Here is a 15,049-nt window from a genome sequence, read left to right as displayed (position 1 = left end):
CTAATGTCATATGTCAATTATTTATCAATTTAAAAAAAGAAAGAAAACTCAATTAAGCTAATAAAATGCAGGAGCAGAGAAAAATAGGTATAGAAAAGATCAGGTAAGTAGAAAGCATAAAGTAAGATGTAAATAAATATAATATATCAGCAATCAAAATGACTATAGTCTAAATGTATTAATTAAAAATCAAAGATTGTCAGATTTAATTTAAAAAAAAAAAACCACCAACAAATCCAGCTGAGCAGTGTTTACAAAAGACATATCTAAAGCAAAAGGATAGATGCAGTTTGGAAATAAAAAATAAAATAAAATAAAATAAATCAGACAAATATTAATCAAAAATAGCAATATAGCTATAGTACTGTTGAAAGCATGATTAAAGATAAAGATGATCACTATGTTATGATAAAAAGGATAAAAAATCCATCAGGAGGATTTAGTAAATCTAAATGTTCATTTTATTTAATAACATATCAAAATATAGAATGAAAATTTGGTAGAATTACACTTTATAAATCTATAATCAAAACAGAAGATCTCAACATACCTCTCAGTAATTGATAGATCAAGAAGATAAAATATTAGTAAAAACATGGAAGATATAAAGAAACAATTAAGAAAATACCATTTTGGTTATATCTTCACTGGTCTAACAATCTTCCATGGCTCCTTACTGCCTCTGGCATCAAATCCAAAGTATTCTACTTGATCCTAAAAGTACTCCACATTTGGTACTGCCCTACCTATCTAGCCAAGCTTATGTCATACCCAATACAAATCATCTATCCTAGGCAAACCAAACCTATAATGCAGCGGTTCTCAATCTGTAGGTTGCGACTCCTTTGGGGGTCGAACGACACTTTCACAGGGGTCGCCTAAATACATCCTGCATATCAGATATTTACATTACGATTCATAACAGTAGCAAAATTACAGTTATGAAGTAGCAACGAAAATAATTTTATGGTTGGGGGTCACCACAACATGAGGAACTGTATTAAAGGGTCACGGCATTAGGAAGGTTGAGAACCACTGCTCTACTGGATCAGGGGTGGGCAAACTTTTTGACTCGAGGGCCACAATGGGTTCTTAAACTGGACCGGAGGGCCGGAACAAAAGCATGGATGGAGTGTTTGTGTGAACTAATATAAATTCAAAGTAAACATCATTACATAAAAGGGTACGGTCTTTTTTTTTTTTTAGTTTTATTCATTTCAAACGGGCTGGATCCGGCCCGCGGGCCGTAGTTTGCCCATGGCTGGACTAGATAGAGGAAGCTCTTTGGTATAGTGCTTATGTGCCTGGTTTGGTAGACTACAAAGGTTCAGATTCTGGTTCTACCATTTACTAACTTTATGACCTAGGACAAGTTACTTAACCCTTGTGATTTCAGCCATTTTTATAAAATGAGGATATTGGTAATATCTAGGCCTATTTTAAGGATTTATAAAGAATATCAATGCCTGATACATTGTACTTGCTCCACAAATACTGGCTACCTGTCTTTATTTATATTGTTATCATCCTGGAACACATTTCTTTCTCCTCCTATCTATTCAAACTCTATTCAAGCTCAACGGTTAACTCAAGTTTCTTTTCTTTCATAAAGCCTTCACCAATTACTCTGTCTAGCCTTCATTTATCTTCCTCTTCTACAGTACAGTAGTTCTTAACCTTGTGGGGGAGAGGTAGAGAGTCAGAGATGCCTTAGAGAATCTTATGGGAGAGTGGGAATCTTCTATTCATAAAAATACACATGCATCACCACATATGTTTGCATAAAACATTAGAGGATTCATGTCTCTCTGAAGCTCACCTTGGGGATCCCAATTAAAGTTCCTCTGTGGAGGTGGGTGAGGGGCAATGGGGGCATAAGGACACATATGTTAATACCTTAATCAATAAAGAAAGAAAAAAAAAAGATCCTCTGTTGTCAAGTCTATGTTTCACCATCACACACTCTTTTCTCCTAAGGCCATCTTAACAAAAGCACACAATGCTACATGGAGCTAGAAGAGGCATAGAGAGAAGCTAATGAAGCTCACTTCAAGATAAGGAAACTGATTCATAGAAAAATGAAGTGACTTACCAAAGCCACAGACAACTACAGAGTGACAGAGATGGAGCCAAAACCTGTATCCTGACTACCCCTCTAGGATTCTTTGCAAAGTGTGTTTGAATAATTTATCTCCAACTCACAGAGCTCTAAAATTGAGAAATAATGTTAGCCCATTATTCAGATAGGGTGATGATCCCTTGGGGAATTTGTCTTCAGGTAATCAGGCCAGAAATCACCAAAAATCATTCTCAGAATGATAATTACCAAACATACCAGAAATGTTATATTTTATTCTACTTTACCTTTCGTATTTTGAAATTCTCTCATTAGTTTTCTCTGAAGCAACACCAAGCTAGGAAAAACAAAACTGCCCCAATTTTATTATTTGAGGAAGTTAACTTTGAAGCTTTATTTAAAACTTTTCTATAACTATAATAATCAAAGAATATCATCATCAAGTTCCACATCTTGAGCCCAGAAAGACACAGATAAAGCCAATCCAAAATCTTTCATTCTCAGACCTGACCTTATAAAATATAAATATTTTAATAAATATTTTATAAATCTGTCTTCTATCTTTTTCCCTAGAATACATTTTTCCAGAATCACTAACAAATAGAAAAAAGAACTATACCTTGCTCATTCTCTACCCTACCTTCCAATTCTCAAAGTAGTTTAATGATTAACTAAAGAAAAAAGAAAAGATTATGAATAACCTATAAACACAATAATTAGCCTCCATGTTATTAAAAACTGATTAACACTTGTGTAGTCACAGTCTCCTTGTGCATGCAGGGAGCTGTTCCACTGTGTGGAGTCATACAACCAGCCGGGGAATGAGATAAATGACTCAGGGGTGGGGGAGGTTGTAAAATAAAATACATTAGTCAAAAACTTTAATCAAAGAATTTAAAATAAATAAACTTTAATCAATGACCAGGAGCCCTGGTCAGATAGCTCAGTTGGTTAGAGTATCACCTGATAAACCAAGGTTGGGGCTTCGATCCCCAGTCAGGACACATACAAGAATCAACCAATGAATGTATAAATAAGTAGAATAACAAATCAATGTTTCTCTCTTTCTCTCCCTCTTCCCCCCTCTCTCTAAAATCAATAAATTTTAAAAAGAGAAAGAAAAAACAGTAAAGCACTTTATAAGAAAACTAGAGGCCCGGTGCACGAGATTCATGCAGGGGGGGGGGGGGGGGGAGGTCCCCTCAGCCCAGCCTGCACCCTCTCCAATCCAGGACCCCTCAGGGATCGGGCTTAAACCAGCAGCCGGACATCCCTCTCACAATCCAGGACCACTGGCTCCTAACTGCTCACCTGCCTGCCTGCCTGATCACCCCTAACTGCCTCTGCCTGCCGGCCTGGTCACCCTTAACTGCCCCCCCTGCCAGCCTGCTCACCCCCAACTCCCCCCCTGCTGGCCTGGTCACCCCCAACTGCCCCCCTGCCAGCCTGGTCACCCCATGCAGCCTGCTGCTCCAGTCGTTACTGTTACTGTGACAGCGTCCCAGACAATTTGCATATTCCTCTATTATTAGTATTGATAATATTGAAACACCTGAAGAGCATAAAATTTTTAACAAAAGAATCAATAGTATAATACTGGTTCACAGAGATGAATCAAAAAGACCATCTAGTCAGAACCTTTTATTTACAATATAATACTAAGCTAAGCCTGAGACTTAAACTGTACCTCCTTTTAAATCCACAGGCTTTCCAGAGAAGGGAACCTGGGACCCACCACAATGTCAGCTTTCCCAACTGAAAATTAACACTATCTTGGATGAGGATGCAAGTGAAATAAACACTGGAAAGTACCAGGAACATTATTTATACACTAGAGACCCGGTGCACGAATTCATGTACAGGTGCCTTCCCTCTGGGTGGCCTTACAGGGATCAGGCCAAAACCCACAGTCCAACGCCACCTGCAACTCCTGCCTGCCACTCCCGCTCATCCCAGCCCCACTGTGCCTGCCACAGGCTCGCACCCAATTGGTCCGATCGGGAGAGGCTCATGCTGCTGCAGCAGCACTCACCAGCCATGAGCCCTGCATCTGGCACCCTCCCAAGGGGAGTAGCCTGCGGGATCGGGCTGAAACAGGCTCTCCGACATCCCCAGAGGGGTCGTGGATTGCAAGAGGGCGCAGGCCAGGTTGAGGGACCCCACTGGTGCACTATCAGGCAGGGGAGGGACCACAGTAGGTCTCCAGGGCATGTCTGGCCCATCTCACTCAGTCCCAATTGGCCAGACCCCAGCAGCAAGCTAACCTACCATTTGGAGCATCTGCCCCCTGGTGGTCAGTGCAAGTCATAGCGACTGGTCAACCAGTTAACTGACTGCCCCCTGATGGTCAGTGCACATCAGAGTGAGCGGTTGAGCAGCCTTAGCATATCATTAGCATATTACTCTTTGATTGGTTGTCTATTTGCATATTGTCCTTTTATTACATAGGATTCTAAATAACAAGTTCTATTTAGGCCTGTGGGAAAGTGTACACTCCACAAGCAACTGAATCTTGTGCATTTACCAAGTGGCTCAGGTAACTAGATGAGACTGCAGTGCATTCTTGGATGCTAATAAGGATACAATGACACACCTCCTTGCCAATAAGAGGCTCTTTCCTTTGGCAAGTAAAAATATCTAGAAAAAGGAAAGTGTTGGCTACAGAACTTACCTTACATCTGTATATATAAAAACCTAAGCGACCATTACAACCAGTTGACCAAACAACCGGTAGCTATGACACGCACTGACCACCAGGGAGCAGATGCTCAATGCAGGAGCTGCCCCCTGGTGATCAGTGTGTTCCCACAGCCAACCTTCTGCAGCCGGCCAATCTCCTGATCGGGACTGGGCAAGACGGCCCCAATCGGACCCGATCACCAGCCAGGCTGAGGGACCCCACTCATGCACAAATTTGTGCACCGGGCCTCTAGTGTAGTTATAGTTTCAGTATTTCTATTAATATTTTTTCATAGATGTATTCTAAAAAAATAATGGATCAATAGTGTTCAGAAACAATGCTTGGTTAAGAGAGGCTAAGAATTAATGTTTATTTGGCACAGCAGTAACTTGCTGTATATTATTAATATTGCTTATGTGGGAAATTTAAAAGAAAATGTGATTAACCCTTTGAGTGTAAACCAATATCCTAGGAACTATGCTAAAATTGCCAAGGCATTTTTGCTGATTTTACAGCAGTTTAGGGAAAAAAATTATGATTCGCAAGTAAATGGAGTTACATATTCAAAAACTTAAAGGAAACCTTTACATTTGTTTTCATCTTTGACATATATTGTTTGCTGATTGTATTATAAAATACTAGTAGAAAAAAAATTTGAACAAAACATATAATGTTAAAATAGAGGGACACCCTTCTCCAATATCTACCACAAAATCGTCATCTTCACAGCAAGAATTGACATATTTAGCAATATCATCATGACTAATAAAAGCAGACTTAGAACTGGACGCCATTTCGAAGCTTTAGGGCTACAAAATCTGAGTAAACTTCATAAAATCATAGTACCTGTAAAAAATTAGGCAGATAAATGCCAGTGGCCAATTTTAGAACTACAAACATTCGGCATCATAAGTAATCTGCACTTAGGTGCCATCTGTCAATAAAGAGTGAACTACTAGCATCTAATAGTGACACTGCAGGAGGAGCGTGATAGCGCTCCTGGCACTTTTGGCGAGAGACAGGAGGAGCACGATTGCGCTCCCCGGCACTCTAGGGGTTAATGTATATTCACAGATGGTCTATGGTTGCAAAGAAAAACTGAAGGTTGCTTGACAACAAAGTCGCTTTCCTGAGAGGAAAGGCATTTATGACTCAGTTGCCTAATTGAAGATAAATCACTTAAAAGTTATTTGCAAAAGCAGTTCATATTTTATGATTAAGAATACACAAAAGGACTTCTTACTCATTGTAATCTTACTTTCAAAAATTCAGAAATCTTACTTTTAAATTCAAAAATTAAAATATAATACAAAAGGATAACTGGATTCTTTGAGTACAAATATCCCTAAAATTCTGAAACTTCAGTTTTCCTTTTTATATCAATCTTTTCTCTTATTGAATTCCTTATAGATGTAAAATCTGAAGCCTAACACCAGTCTCATTCCCTTGGGTCTTGGTGATGAAGTCTTATGAATGAAAACCATCAGCCCGTGGTGCTTACCTATCTCATAGGTAGTGGTAAGATTTGGCAAATAAAAAAAACTGCATTTGCCAATTTAAAAAACACACAAACAGAAATCATTGTGTATTTTACAGAGAGCAAAACAAATTAAGTCAACTAGAAAATACTACCATCATTTTTACTATCCTAAAATCCAAAGTACTTTCTAGGCAAATGTACGTTTGGTTGTGTGTGTGTGTGTGTGTGTGTGTGTGTGTGTGTTATCTGCTTCTACGCTATCTACACACAATTTTAAAGCTACACCTTTTTTGTTCCTTTTAAAAATAATTATATTTTGTGCAGATTTCTGACTAAAACTAAAACAAATGAATACACAGATTTTTGTCTCTGATTAAGAAATTTCTAAATTAGCCCTAGCCGGTTTGGCTCAGTGGATAGAGCGTCGGCCTGCGGACTGAGGGGTCCCAGGTTCGGTTCCGGTCAAGGGCATGTACCTTGGTTGCAGGCACATCCCCAGTAGGAGGTGTGCAGAGGCAGCTGATTGATGCTTCTCTCTCATCAATGTTTCTAACTATCTCTCTCCCTTCCTCTCTGTAAAAAATCAATAAAGTATATTTTTTTAAAAGAAATTTCTAAATTAAATTTTCCCTTCAGGTACTGCCAAACTATGTGAATAAAATAAGCATTTTAAGGGTCCTTTTTTACTACTTTATCTAAGTACTGGCACATTGAATTTCCCACACAAAAATAATAACTATGTTGAAAGAATGGTTGAATTATCCCTAAAAATTTCCACTACCAAAAAGAGACAACTGAAAAACATTTAGCATGTATATCTAAGTGAAAGGTTCGGGATTGAGCCAGGGTCACACAGAACGGACTCAAGGTTCAGTGTAATCAAATGATATTTATTCCAGTCACCTGGGTGCAGGTGAAAGAGCCAGCGGTGAATTGGGGAGGGAGCAGGCTTTTTATGCGCACAGGGAGAGCTGCAGATGGGACTTCATCTTGACCCATGTTATCAGGTCCATAAGTTTTAAGGCCTTGCCCTTTGTCCTTCTGCTGGCACCAGACGTCATTTGTGTGTGTGTGTGTGTGTGTGTGTGTGTGTGTGTGCGCACGGGGTGGGGGGGGTGTAGAGGGGGCGTGCAGGGGTGATGGTCTTCAGGAATTTCTGTAAAATAACCACTCAAGGGGAGCATGTTTGTGCAAGGCTTAGGCTAACAGAACGAGCTTTCCCTTTGACATTTGTTAGATTTTGTAAGGCTCAAGCCTTGTGTTCTCCAGTTAACCCTTTCACTAAGTTAATGCAATATCAAAAGAATGAAGAAATTGCTTACAAAAATGTTTTACTGGCCAAAGTAATTATGTTTTGAGGAAAGGTGAAAGGTGTTGCTTTCTTTCATGTCTTTAACTTTCCTGTTCCTGATTGAAGGTGAGGGTTTAATCTCCCTATAGGTTTACTTTTGTTAATGAAAACTTCTCAATAGTTGCTACAAAAATGCAATTGTTGCTTCTTCTTTCCTGCATGTAATTTTTGCCTTTTTTGATAACTGTTCTTAAGTTTGTAGAAAGCTAAGATAAAAAATAGGAATGGGGAAGAAATATTTAGAAAGTAAGCATAAGCAGCACTATCATACGATGTGAGTAAAGAGTCGTTTGGGGCTAGATCATAAATATCCAACACCAAGAACAATCATATTTTGTTGGGTAGAGAAGGGAGTTTTTGAGTAAAGTGATTTGGCCAGGTCTCTGGAAGATAAATCTTCAGAACTGGACTGTAGAGAGAGCCGAGGCAAGAAACTGTTAGGATGCTTCTGGGATAGATCTCTGGGTATCAGTCATGGTCCTGGCAAGAAAAATTAGTAGTCAACCTGGGTAATTTAAAAAGAGCAACAATGGGAATATTACAAAAATGTGGGCAGAGTTTAAGAAAACTCAAAAATAAGAGTGCTACAATGGCAAGAGCTGTAACCACTCCCAGGCCTAGAGGAAGCAGGGGAGAAGTTAGAGGAGCTGCGTGAGGGTGGCTGCAAGGACAGAGCTGCCTGAGTGAAGCTACGGCCTTTTAGAAGAACCAGCCAACCAACATCAACGTGCAGAGGGTTGGAGGCATACAGAGCTTCACCTTCCTCTCTTCCCACCCTCTGATCTTTTGTCACTGCTACACCCAGCTGGATGCCAGGGGCAGAGAGCAGAGTGGAGGGAGGATCTAGAGAAGCAAATGGAAAAGACCCTGTCTAGGGGTAAGGTCATGGTAGAAGAAATGGAAAGGGCACAATATGAGACAAATTTAACAGGACTTTGCCGGAATGGATTTGGAGATGGAAAAAGAAAAGTCAAAAATGACATCCTAGTTTCAAGCCTAAGTTACTAGACTAAAATGACAATAACCTCAATTGAACCTATTTTTACTAACTATTGTATTCCCAATGCCTTGCACAGAACCTTGGGCATAAAAAGCTTCTATAAACAAATTAGAGTGGATGGATAGACAATGAAGAGCCCAGCAGGTGATTGGAGATTTGAGCCTAAAGCTCTGAAAAGGAAAGAAATAAAGATATACTTTTAAAAACCATCTGCACAAAAATGTTAGCTGACACCAAGAGAGTGGATGACATGGCATAAAGAGCATGTATAAAGAGAAAAGAAGGAGGGGCTAATACCAAACTTGAGAGCTCTGATATATGGGACCAAAGGAGGAAGGGAAACCAACAAAGAGGGGGGCGGGTAGGGAAAAACCAACAAAGGGAAATGACAATCTGTGCAACCATTTGCTCTATTATTAAAATAATTTCACATACATTTGCACATCCCTGGCAAGCTCTATTCTTCTTGACACTGCAGTGTTGCCTAATATAAAGATGATACAAATGCAAGCTGGAGTTCACCACTTAACTTCTTGCCTCAATAAAGGCTTTTTTTAAGGCCCTAATTCCCCACCTTACCAGTTTTGCTCACCTTGAATCTAACACAGCCAACATTAATCCTTTCATAATTTAGAAAAGTCTGTTAGGCTTATTCTTTCAAACAATCATGTATTGAGTATCTATTACACATCCAGTACTCTGCTCAGCAAAGTGGAAGTAAAAATCAATCTCCAATCATCAAGAAAATTAAAATCCCCTTGGACTAAAAAACCATTGAGCATAAAACAGTTAATGTTCAATTAAGAGCTGACCTGTATGATTCACACCAAGTAGCATTTCATCCGATGAGGATTCATACCATTCAGCACATGTTGGCTGACATCTGATTGTTTTTTCCTAGCTCAGATTGATAGAGGAGATAAATTCTATATAGGTGTACTTCCTATTAAATGCCTAATTATGCCACATGGTAAATTTCTCTTTACCTTTCTTTCTTCCCCATTGTTCTCAATAATCTTTGAACATGGTAGTCATTCAAATGTTCGTTATATGTGTGAATGAATCAGAAGCTAAGCCAAGTCCAGAGCAACTGTCAATGTTCTTAACACTCTCCTAAGGCAAATCTCAAAAGCTTTAAGGTTAAAAGTCTTGGCTCAGGGCAGTGGTCGGCTCAGCAAACCGCGGCTTATGAGCCACATGCGGCACTTTGACCCCTTGAGTGTGTCTCTTCCACAAAATACCGGCTCTTCCACAAAATACCGACTTCTGTGCATGGACCACGAAGTTTCAATCGCACTGTACATGCGCGCCCACACGTGGTATTTTGTGGAAGAGCCACACTCAAGGGGCCAAAGAGCCGCATGTGGCTCGCAAGCCTCGGTTTGCCGACCACGGGCCCAGGGGATGGTTGGTATTAAAGACATGGTGCTGAATGTTAAGGTAAAGGCTCAGAAAAACCCTGGGAAATCCTAAAACGCTTTTAGAAAAGAGGAAAAAAGAAGATTCTAGCAAAATTCCTGAAGCATAAAATGTGTTCATTAATCCCCAGTAGGGGGTGTGCAGGAGGCAGCCAATCAATGATTCTCTCTCATCATTGATGTTTCTCTCTCTCTCCCCCTCTCCCTTCCTCTCTGAAATCAATAAAAAAAAATTTTTTAAATGTGTTCATTAAATGTTTATGAGTGAATGAACAAATGACAGCTGAGGAAAGATAGTGAGCTCAAGAAGAGACCAAACTCAGGGAGCATACATGACAGATGAGGCTGTATTTAAAGCCCTCTCTAGCAGAAACTCAAATGGATTTACTTCCCAATGGCAATTATGTCCATTTCTATGGATTAATTCTCCAGCGTAACCCCTTCTTCACTACTTCCAAACTCCCTTTAAAGGAAAACCAAACCTCAACCCCACAATCAGCAGGGCCTCCCAAACTCAACTATACATACTCATCACCTAGAGATTTTGTTAAAATGAAGGCTCTGAATTATTACATCTGGGGTGAGGCCAGAAATTCTGCATTTCTAACAAACGCCCAGCTGGGGCTATGATGCTGGTCCAAAGACCACTCTTTTAGAGTGTCAAGAGCCTGAAGACATCACAGAGAAAATGTAAACAGTCTTAAAGCTGTGAGTAAGCTACCTCCTGTTCCCACGTTTCCTAGTTGTACAACAAGCATATCAAACTCGCAGCCTGCGGGGCCACACGCGGACCACACGAATATTTTTGCAGCCTAGCCAATATAATGGTATGTAAAAAACGTTTTAATAAAAATTTCGTAACTTAATTTTTACAATATCCAGTTATACATAATTATTAATAACAAACTACAATGTTCGCTCATGACTGATTACTATCATGTTGCATTCATTTCCCTGACGCACCATTTCTCTCCACTGATACCAGCAGCGAATATTTTAGCAGCCAACTGCCACGTCATTAGTCTAGTACTAACTTGTTTGGTGTGCGCAACAGGAAATATTTTGCTTTCAGAGAACAAGAAAAATAGGTTTGTGTTACACTTATTATTATTTTTTTAAATATATTTTATGGATTTTTTACAGAGAAGAAGGGAGAGGGATAGAGAGCCAGAAACATTGATGAGAGAGATCGATCAGCTGCCTCCTGCACGCCCCCGCAATGGGGATGTGCCCGAAACCAGGTACATGCCCTTGACCGGAATCGAACCCGGGACCCCTGAGTCCGCAGGCCAACACTCTACCCACTGAGCCAAACCGGTTCAGCTTGTGTGACGCTTATTAATGTGTGCAGTTATTCAGTGTCTGCTAAGTAAATGTAGAAGAAAAAATATTAATTTTTTATTAAAATGTTCTATTATTTTTATGTTAACAATGACTCATTTATTTCAGCCCTTTGTACTCAGCATGTCTCTATCGAAATAAACCTACGTTTCTATGAAAATTGAAGCTTTTGTTTTTTCTGCGGCCCACAGAAACATAAACCTTGTTTATTTGTCCCGTGTTCGCCTTAGCGTTTGACGTACTCGTTGTACAACCTTAGACAAGTCATTTTACCTCCCTGAGCCTTCCGTTGTCATCAGAGGAACACGGTGAATAACAACAGCTAAGACTTACTGAGTGCTTACCATGTACCAGAAACTGTTTCACAGTCATCAACTGAGGACTAAGTTAAGACTTTAGTTAAACAACCTGTCCAAGGTGGTTACCGTAACCCGAGGTCTGACTCCAGATCCCAGTGTCTAATCACCGCGTAAAACTGCCTCTGCAGCTTCGCTCCCAGAGTCTGTATGAAGATTAACAACTGGTATGCAGCTAGCATTTATCGGGCACTTACAAGTTCCCGGCCTAGCCTAGTCGAATCTCCCTTGGAAGCATATTAACTCATTTATCTTTATACTAGCCCTAGAAGATCACAGATTTTAAAATAGGCTGGTGTGGTTCCGTGGTTGGGTATGGACCCAGGAGCCAGGAGGTCCTCTGCCAGGGTTGTGGGCTCGATCCCCAGTGTGGGGCCTGGCGGAGGCAGCCGGTCAATGATTCTCTCTCATCGCTGATGTTTCTCTCTCTCCCCCCCCCCCCCCTCCTTCACCTCTGAAATCAATAAAAATATAGTTTCAGTAGGCACAGAGACGTTAACGCTGGGAGTCAACCAGTGGCACGGTCAGGGCTGGAACCAGGCAGTCCAGCGGCGGAGCCTGGCGCTCTCCGGCCGCCAGCCAGGCGAGCACGCGGCCGAGTCCGAGCTGCGGGGGCTCCGCCGGCGGGCGGTCCGTCAGCCCCGCTCGCGCCCCGGGGCAGACCAAGCCTGCGCTTAGCGCCATGTGCCTGTGCAAAGTGTCCTCCTCGGCCCTCACCCAGGACCCCCACGAGCGGGCCAGGGTTCGGGTGAAATATAACCTGTCCTCTCAAAAAGGGCTGACTGGCTAAACATCTTGAGAACACATTTTCACCGATATCGTGACACAACCGCTCCGGAACCCCACACTCCGTGGGCCCAGGAACTTGCGCCGCCCACCTGCGCCGCCGCCGCCTCCGGGGAGACGCGGTCCCAACTGGACCCTGGAATTTGTAGTCCGGGTTCTCGCACCGGCTCCGCCCCGTCCGGGCACGAGCCCAAAGGACCGCTTGGCATCCCATCTGCTCTCCAACACTGCCCTCTGCCGGCCTCTCTTCCAGTCGCCCGGATGATGAGCCAGTTCCGGTTGCTCCGGAAGTGAAGTTTTCTCTTCCGGGGCGAGCGTCTGGGTTCTCGCACGTGGTTGTGTTGCCCCGGCTTGAGCCGGCGCTGGCGGAGAATTTGAGTTGTTTTACTGGAGCTGGTGAGCGGACCCGGGACCATGGAGGGCCAGAGCGTGGAGGAGCTGCTGGCTAAGGCGGAGCGGGACGAAGCCGACAAGTTGCAACGCATCACGGTGCACAAGGAGCTGGAGCTGGAGTTCGACCTGGGTAACCTGCTGGCCTCGGACCGGAATCCTCCCACGGGCCTGCGGCGCGGGGAACCCCCCCCGGAGGCCGAACTGCGGGCCTTGGCGCGGGACAACACGCAGCTGCTCATCAACCAGCTGTGGCAGTTGCCCACGGAGCGCGTAGAGGAGGCGCTGGTGGCGCGGCTGCCGGAGCCCACCACTCGCCTGCCGCGCGAGAAGCCAGTGCCCCGGCCGCGGCCGCTTACCCGGTGGCAGCAGTTTGCGCGTCTCAAGGGCATCCGTCCCAAAAAGAAGACCAATCTGGTGTGGGACGAGGTAAGCGGCCAGTGGCGACGCCGCTGGGGCTACCAGCGCGCCCGCGACGACACCAAGGAGTGGCTGATCGAGGTGCCCGGGAGTGCCGACCCCTTGGAGGACCAGTTCGCCAAGCGGATTCAGGCTAAGAAGGAACGGGTGGCCAAGAACGAGCTGAACCGGCTGCGTAACTTAGCCCGCGCGCACAAGACGCGGCTCCCCAGCTCGGCCGGGATGCACCCGACGGGACACCAGAGTAAGCAGGAGCTGGGCCGCGCCCTCCAAGTGGCCAGGGTCTCCACCGCTTCCGTGGGGCGCTTTCAGGAGCGCCTGCCCAAGGAGAAGGCCCCCCGGGGCTCCGGCAAGAAGAGGAAGTTTCAGCCTCTTTTCGGGGACTTTGCCGCGGAGAAAAAGAGCCAGTTGGAGATGCTGCGACTCATGAACAGCAAAAAGCCTCAGCTGGACGTGACCAGGGCCGCCAATAAGCAGATGAGGGAGGAAGACCAGGAGGAGGCGGCCAAGAGGAGAAAAATGAGCCAAAAGGGCAAGAGAAAGGGGGGCCGGCAGGGTCCTGGGGGCAGGAGGAAAGGGGGGCCCCCGCCCAGCCAGGGAGGTAAGAGGAAAGGAGGCTTGGGAGGCAAGATGAATTCCGGGCCGCCCGGCTGGGGTGGCAAGAGGAAAGGAGGGCAACACCAAGGAGGAAAGAAGAGGAAGTAAAGTTGACCCTCTGACCCGAGTACCTGTAAACCAAGAGCTACTCTACATGTTAAGGTCTGAGTCCTGCAGGGGATGCAGAAGAAGGTGGCCACCGCCTTCATTGAGGTTGAAGGGAAAGGATTGCCCTCCCCTCCCCTTAAGATACTATGAAAATGTTGGGCTTTACAAATTAATGTTTTTACAATCATGTTTTTGGCTGGAGATTTAAAGGATGTATTTTTTTTTTATTAACTTTGGATGTGGTGTAAGGGACAGTTCATATTTCAGAGACAAAATAGTATGACTTCAGCTTTATTTTTGTAACAAGCTTCTGTATTGATCAAAGTAGCTGGGAGCACACAGAAAGATTTCAGAACTGACCTTAAAAGTAATTGTTGTGAAGTTATTTAATAAAAGTGTGTCTGTATTTAATGTTGCTTTTCACTGTTTGGCTATTGTTAAATAAAGTCAGTGACCTGGATATCTGGCACATGACATTTTCCTTTACTTTCTAAAACAGCAGCAAACTTGTGATTTTAGCAACATCACTGTAAAAAAAAAAACCAAACTTTTAGTATCAGATATAATATTGAAGGGATAGTATAATTGGTTTTTCTGAAAACAGATTTCCTGCTTTTCAACACAAAATATTGATTTGCTTGCTGTAAATGATAAGTTTGGGTATAACTGAATAACGGTGGTAATTGTCATTAATCCAGAAAATACTTAAATCTTTCTCAACATTTATGTCCCCAGTTTTTTTAAAGCTTCAAATCGGAGCTGTTTTGGGAAGACAGCTTACAAAACCCTTAATTGAAACGTTATCTTTTATTCATTTGTCAAATTGGCCTGGAGCTGGTTTGTTAGGTGTTGAAATGTTATTGCCATTCTGGTTATCTCTCCCTAATAATTATCTCCTGAAAAGTATTCATAGTAGACCTCAAATCCAGGGGGTCTTTTTTTGCTGCTATTACAGAGCCGAGAGCCATTATTCTCTGCTGTTTAGTCTGACAATTGATAGGAAATTAAAATTGGGAATTCATTTCTTTCAGTGTTGTCTCATTTT

General features: G+C 42.9%; 2 protein-coding genes and 1 pseudogene across 2 annotated transcripts in view; 1 reads left to right on the top strand and 2 right to left on the bottom strand.

Moving 5' to 3' along the window:
* Window positions 1-12,664, bottom strand: part of LOC138992989 (corticoliberin-like) — a 147,989-nt gene extending 135,325 nt beyond the window's left edge. The window contains exon 1 of the mRNA XM_070392047.1: window positions 12,582-12,664. The gene's annotated coding sequence lies outside the window, so the exon portion shown is untranslated. The remainder of the gene's footprint in view (window positions 1-12,581) is intronic.
* The window catches only part of LOC138993485 (large ribosomal subunit protein uL4 pseudogene), a 39,758-nt pseudogene extending 26,853 nt beyond the window's left edge, over window positions 1-12,905 (bottom strand).
* Window positions 12,810-14,473, top strand: RRS1 (ribosome biogenesis regulator 1 homolog). Its single transcript, XM_070391841.1, has one exon. It carries the CDS (start codon window positions 12,904-12,906, stop codon window positions 14,002-14,004), a length of 1,101 nt encoding a protein of 366 aa, XP_070247942.1. The 5' UTR covers window positions 12,810-12,903; the 3' UTR covers window positions 14,005-14,473.
* The last annotated feature ends 576 nt before the right edge of the window (window positions 14,474-15,049 follow it).

The sequence above is a fragment of the Myotis yumanensis genome, unplaced genomic scaffold (genome assembly GCF_028538775.1).
Source record: "Myotis yumanensis isolate MYYU_CA2020_CCGP unplaced genomic scaffold, mMyoYum1.0.hap1 SCAF_15, whole genome shotgun sequence".
Lineage (NCBI taxonomy): Eukaryota > Metazoa > Chordata > Mammalia > Chiroptera > Vespertilionidae > Myotis > Myotis yumanensis.
Note: the sequence above shows the minus strand (reverse complement) of the source record. Positions and strands in the feature narration are given on the sequence as shown.

Excerpts from the sequence above, each read along its gene's own strand:
- RRS1 (XM_070391841.1), top strand. The coding sequence starts at position 12,904 with ATGGAGGGCCAGAGCGTGGAGGAGCTGCTGGCTAAGGCGGAGCGGGAC.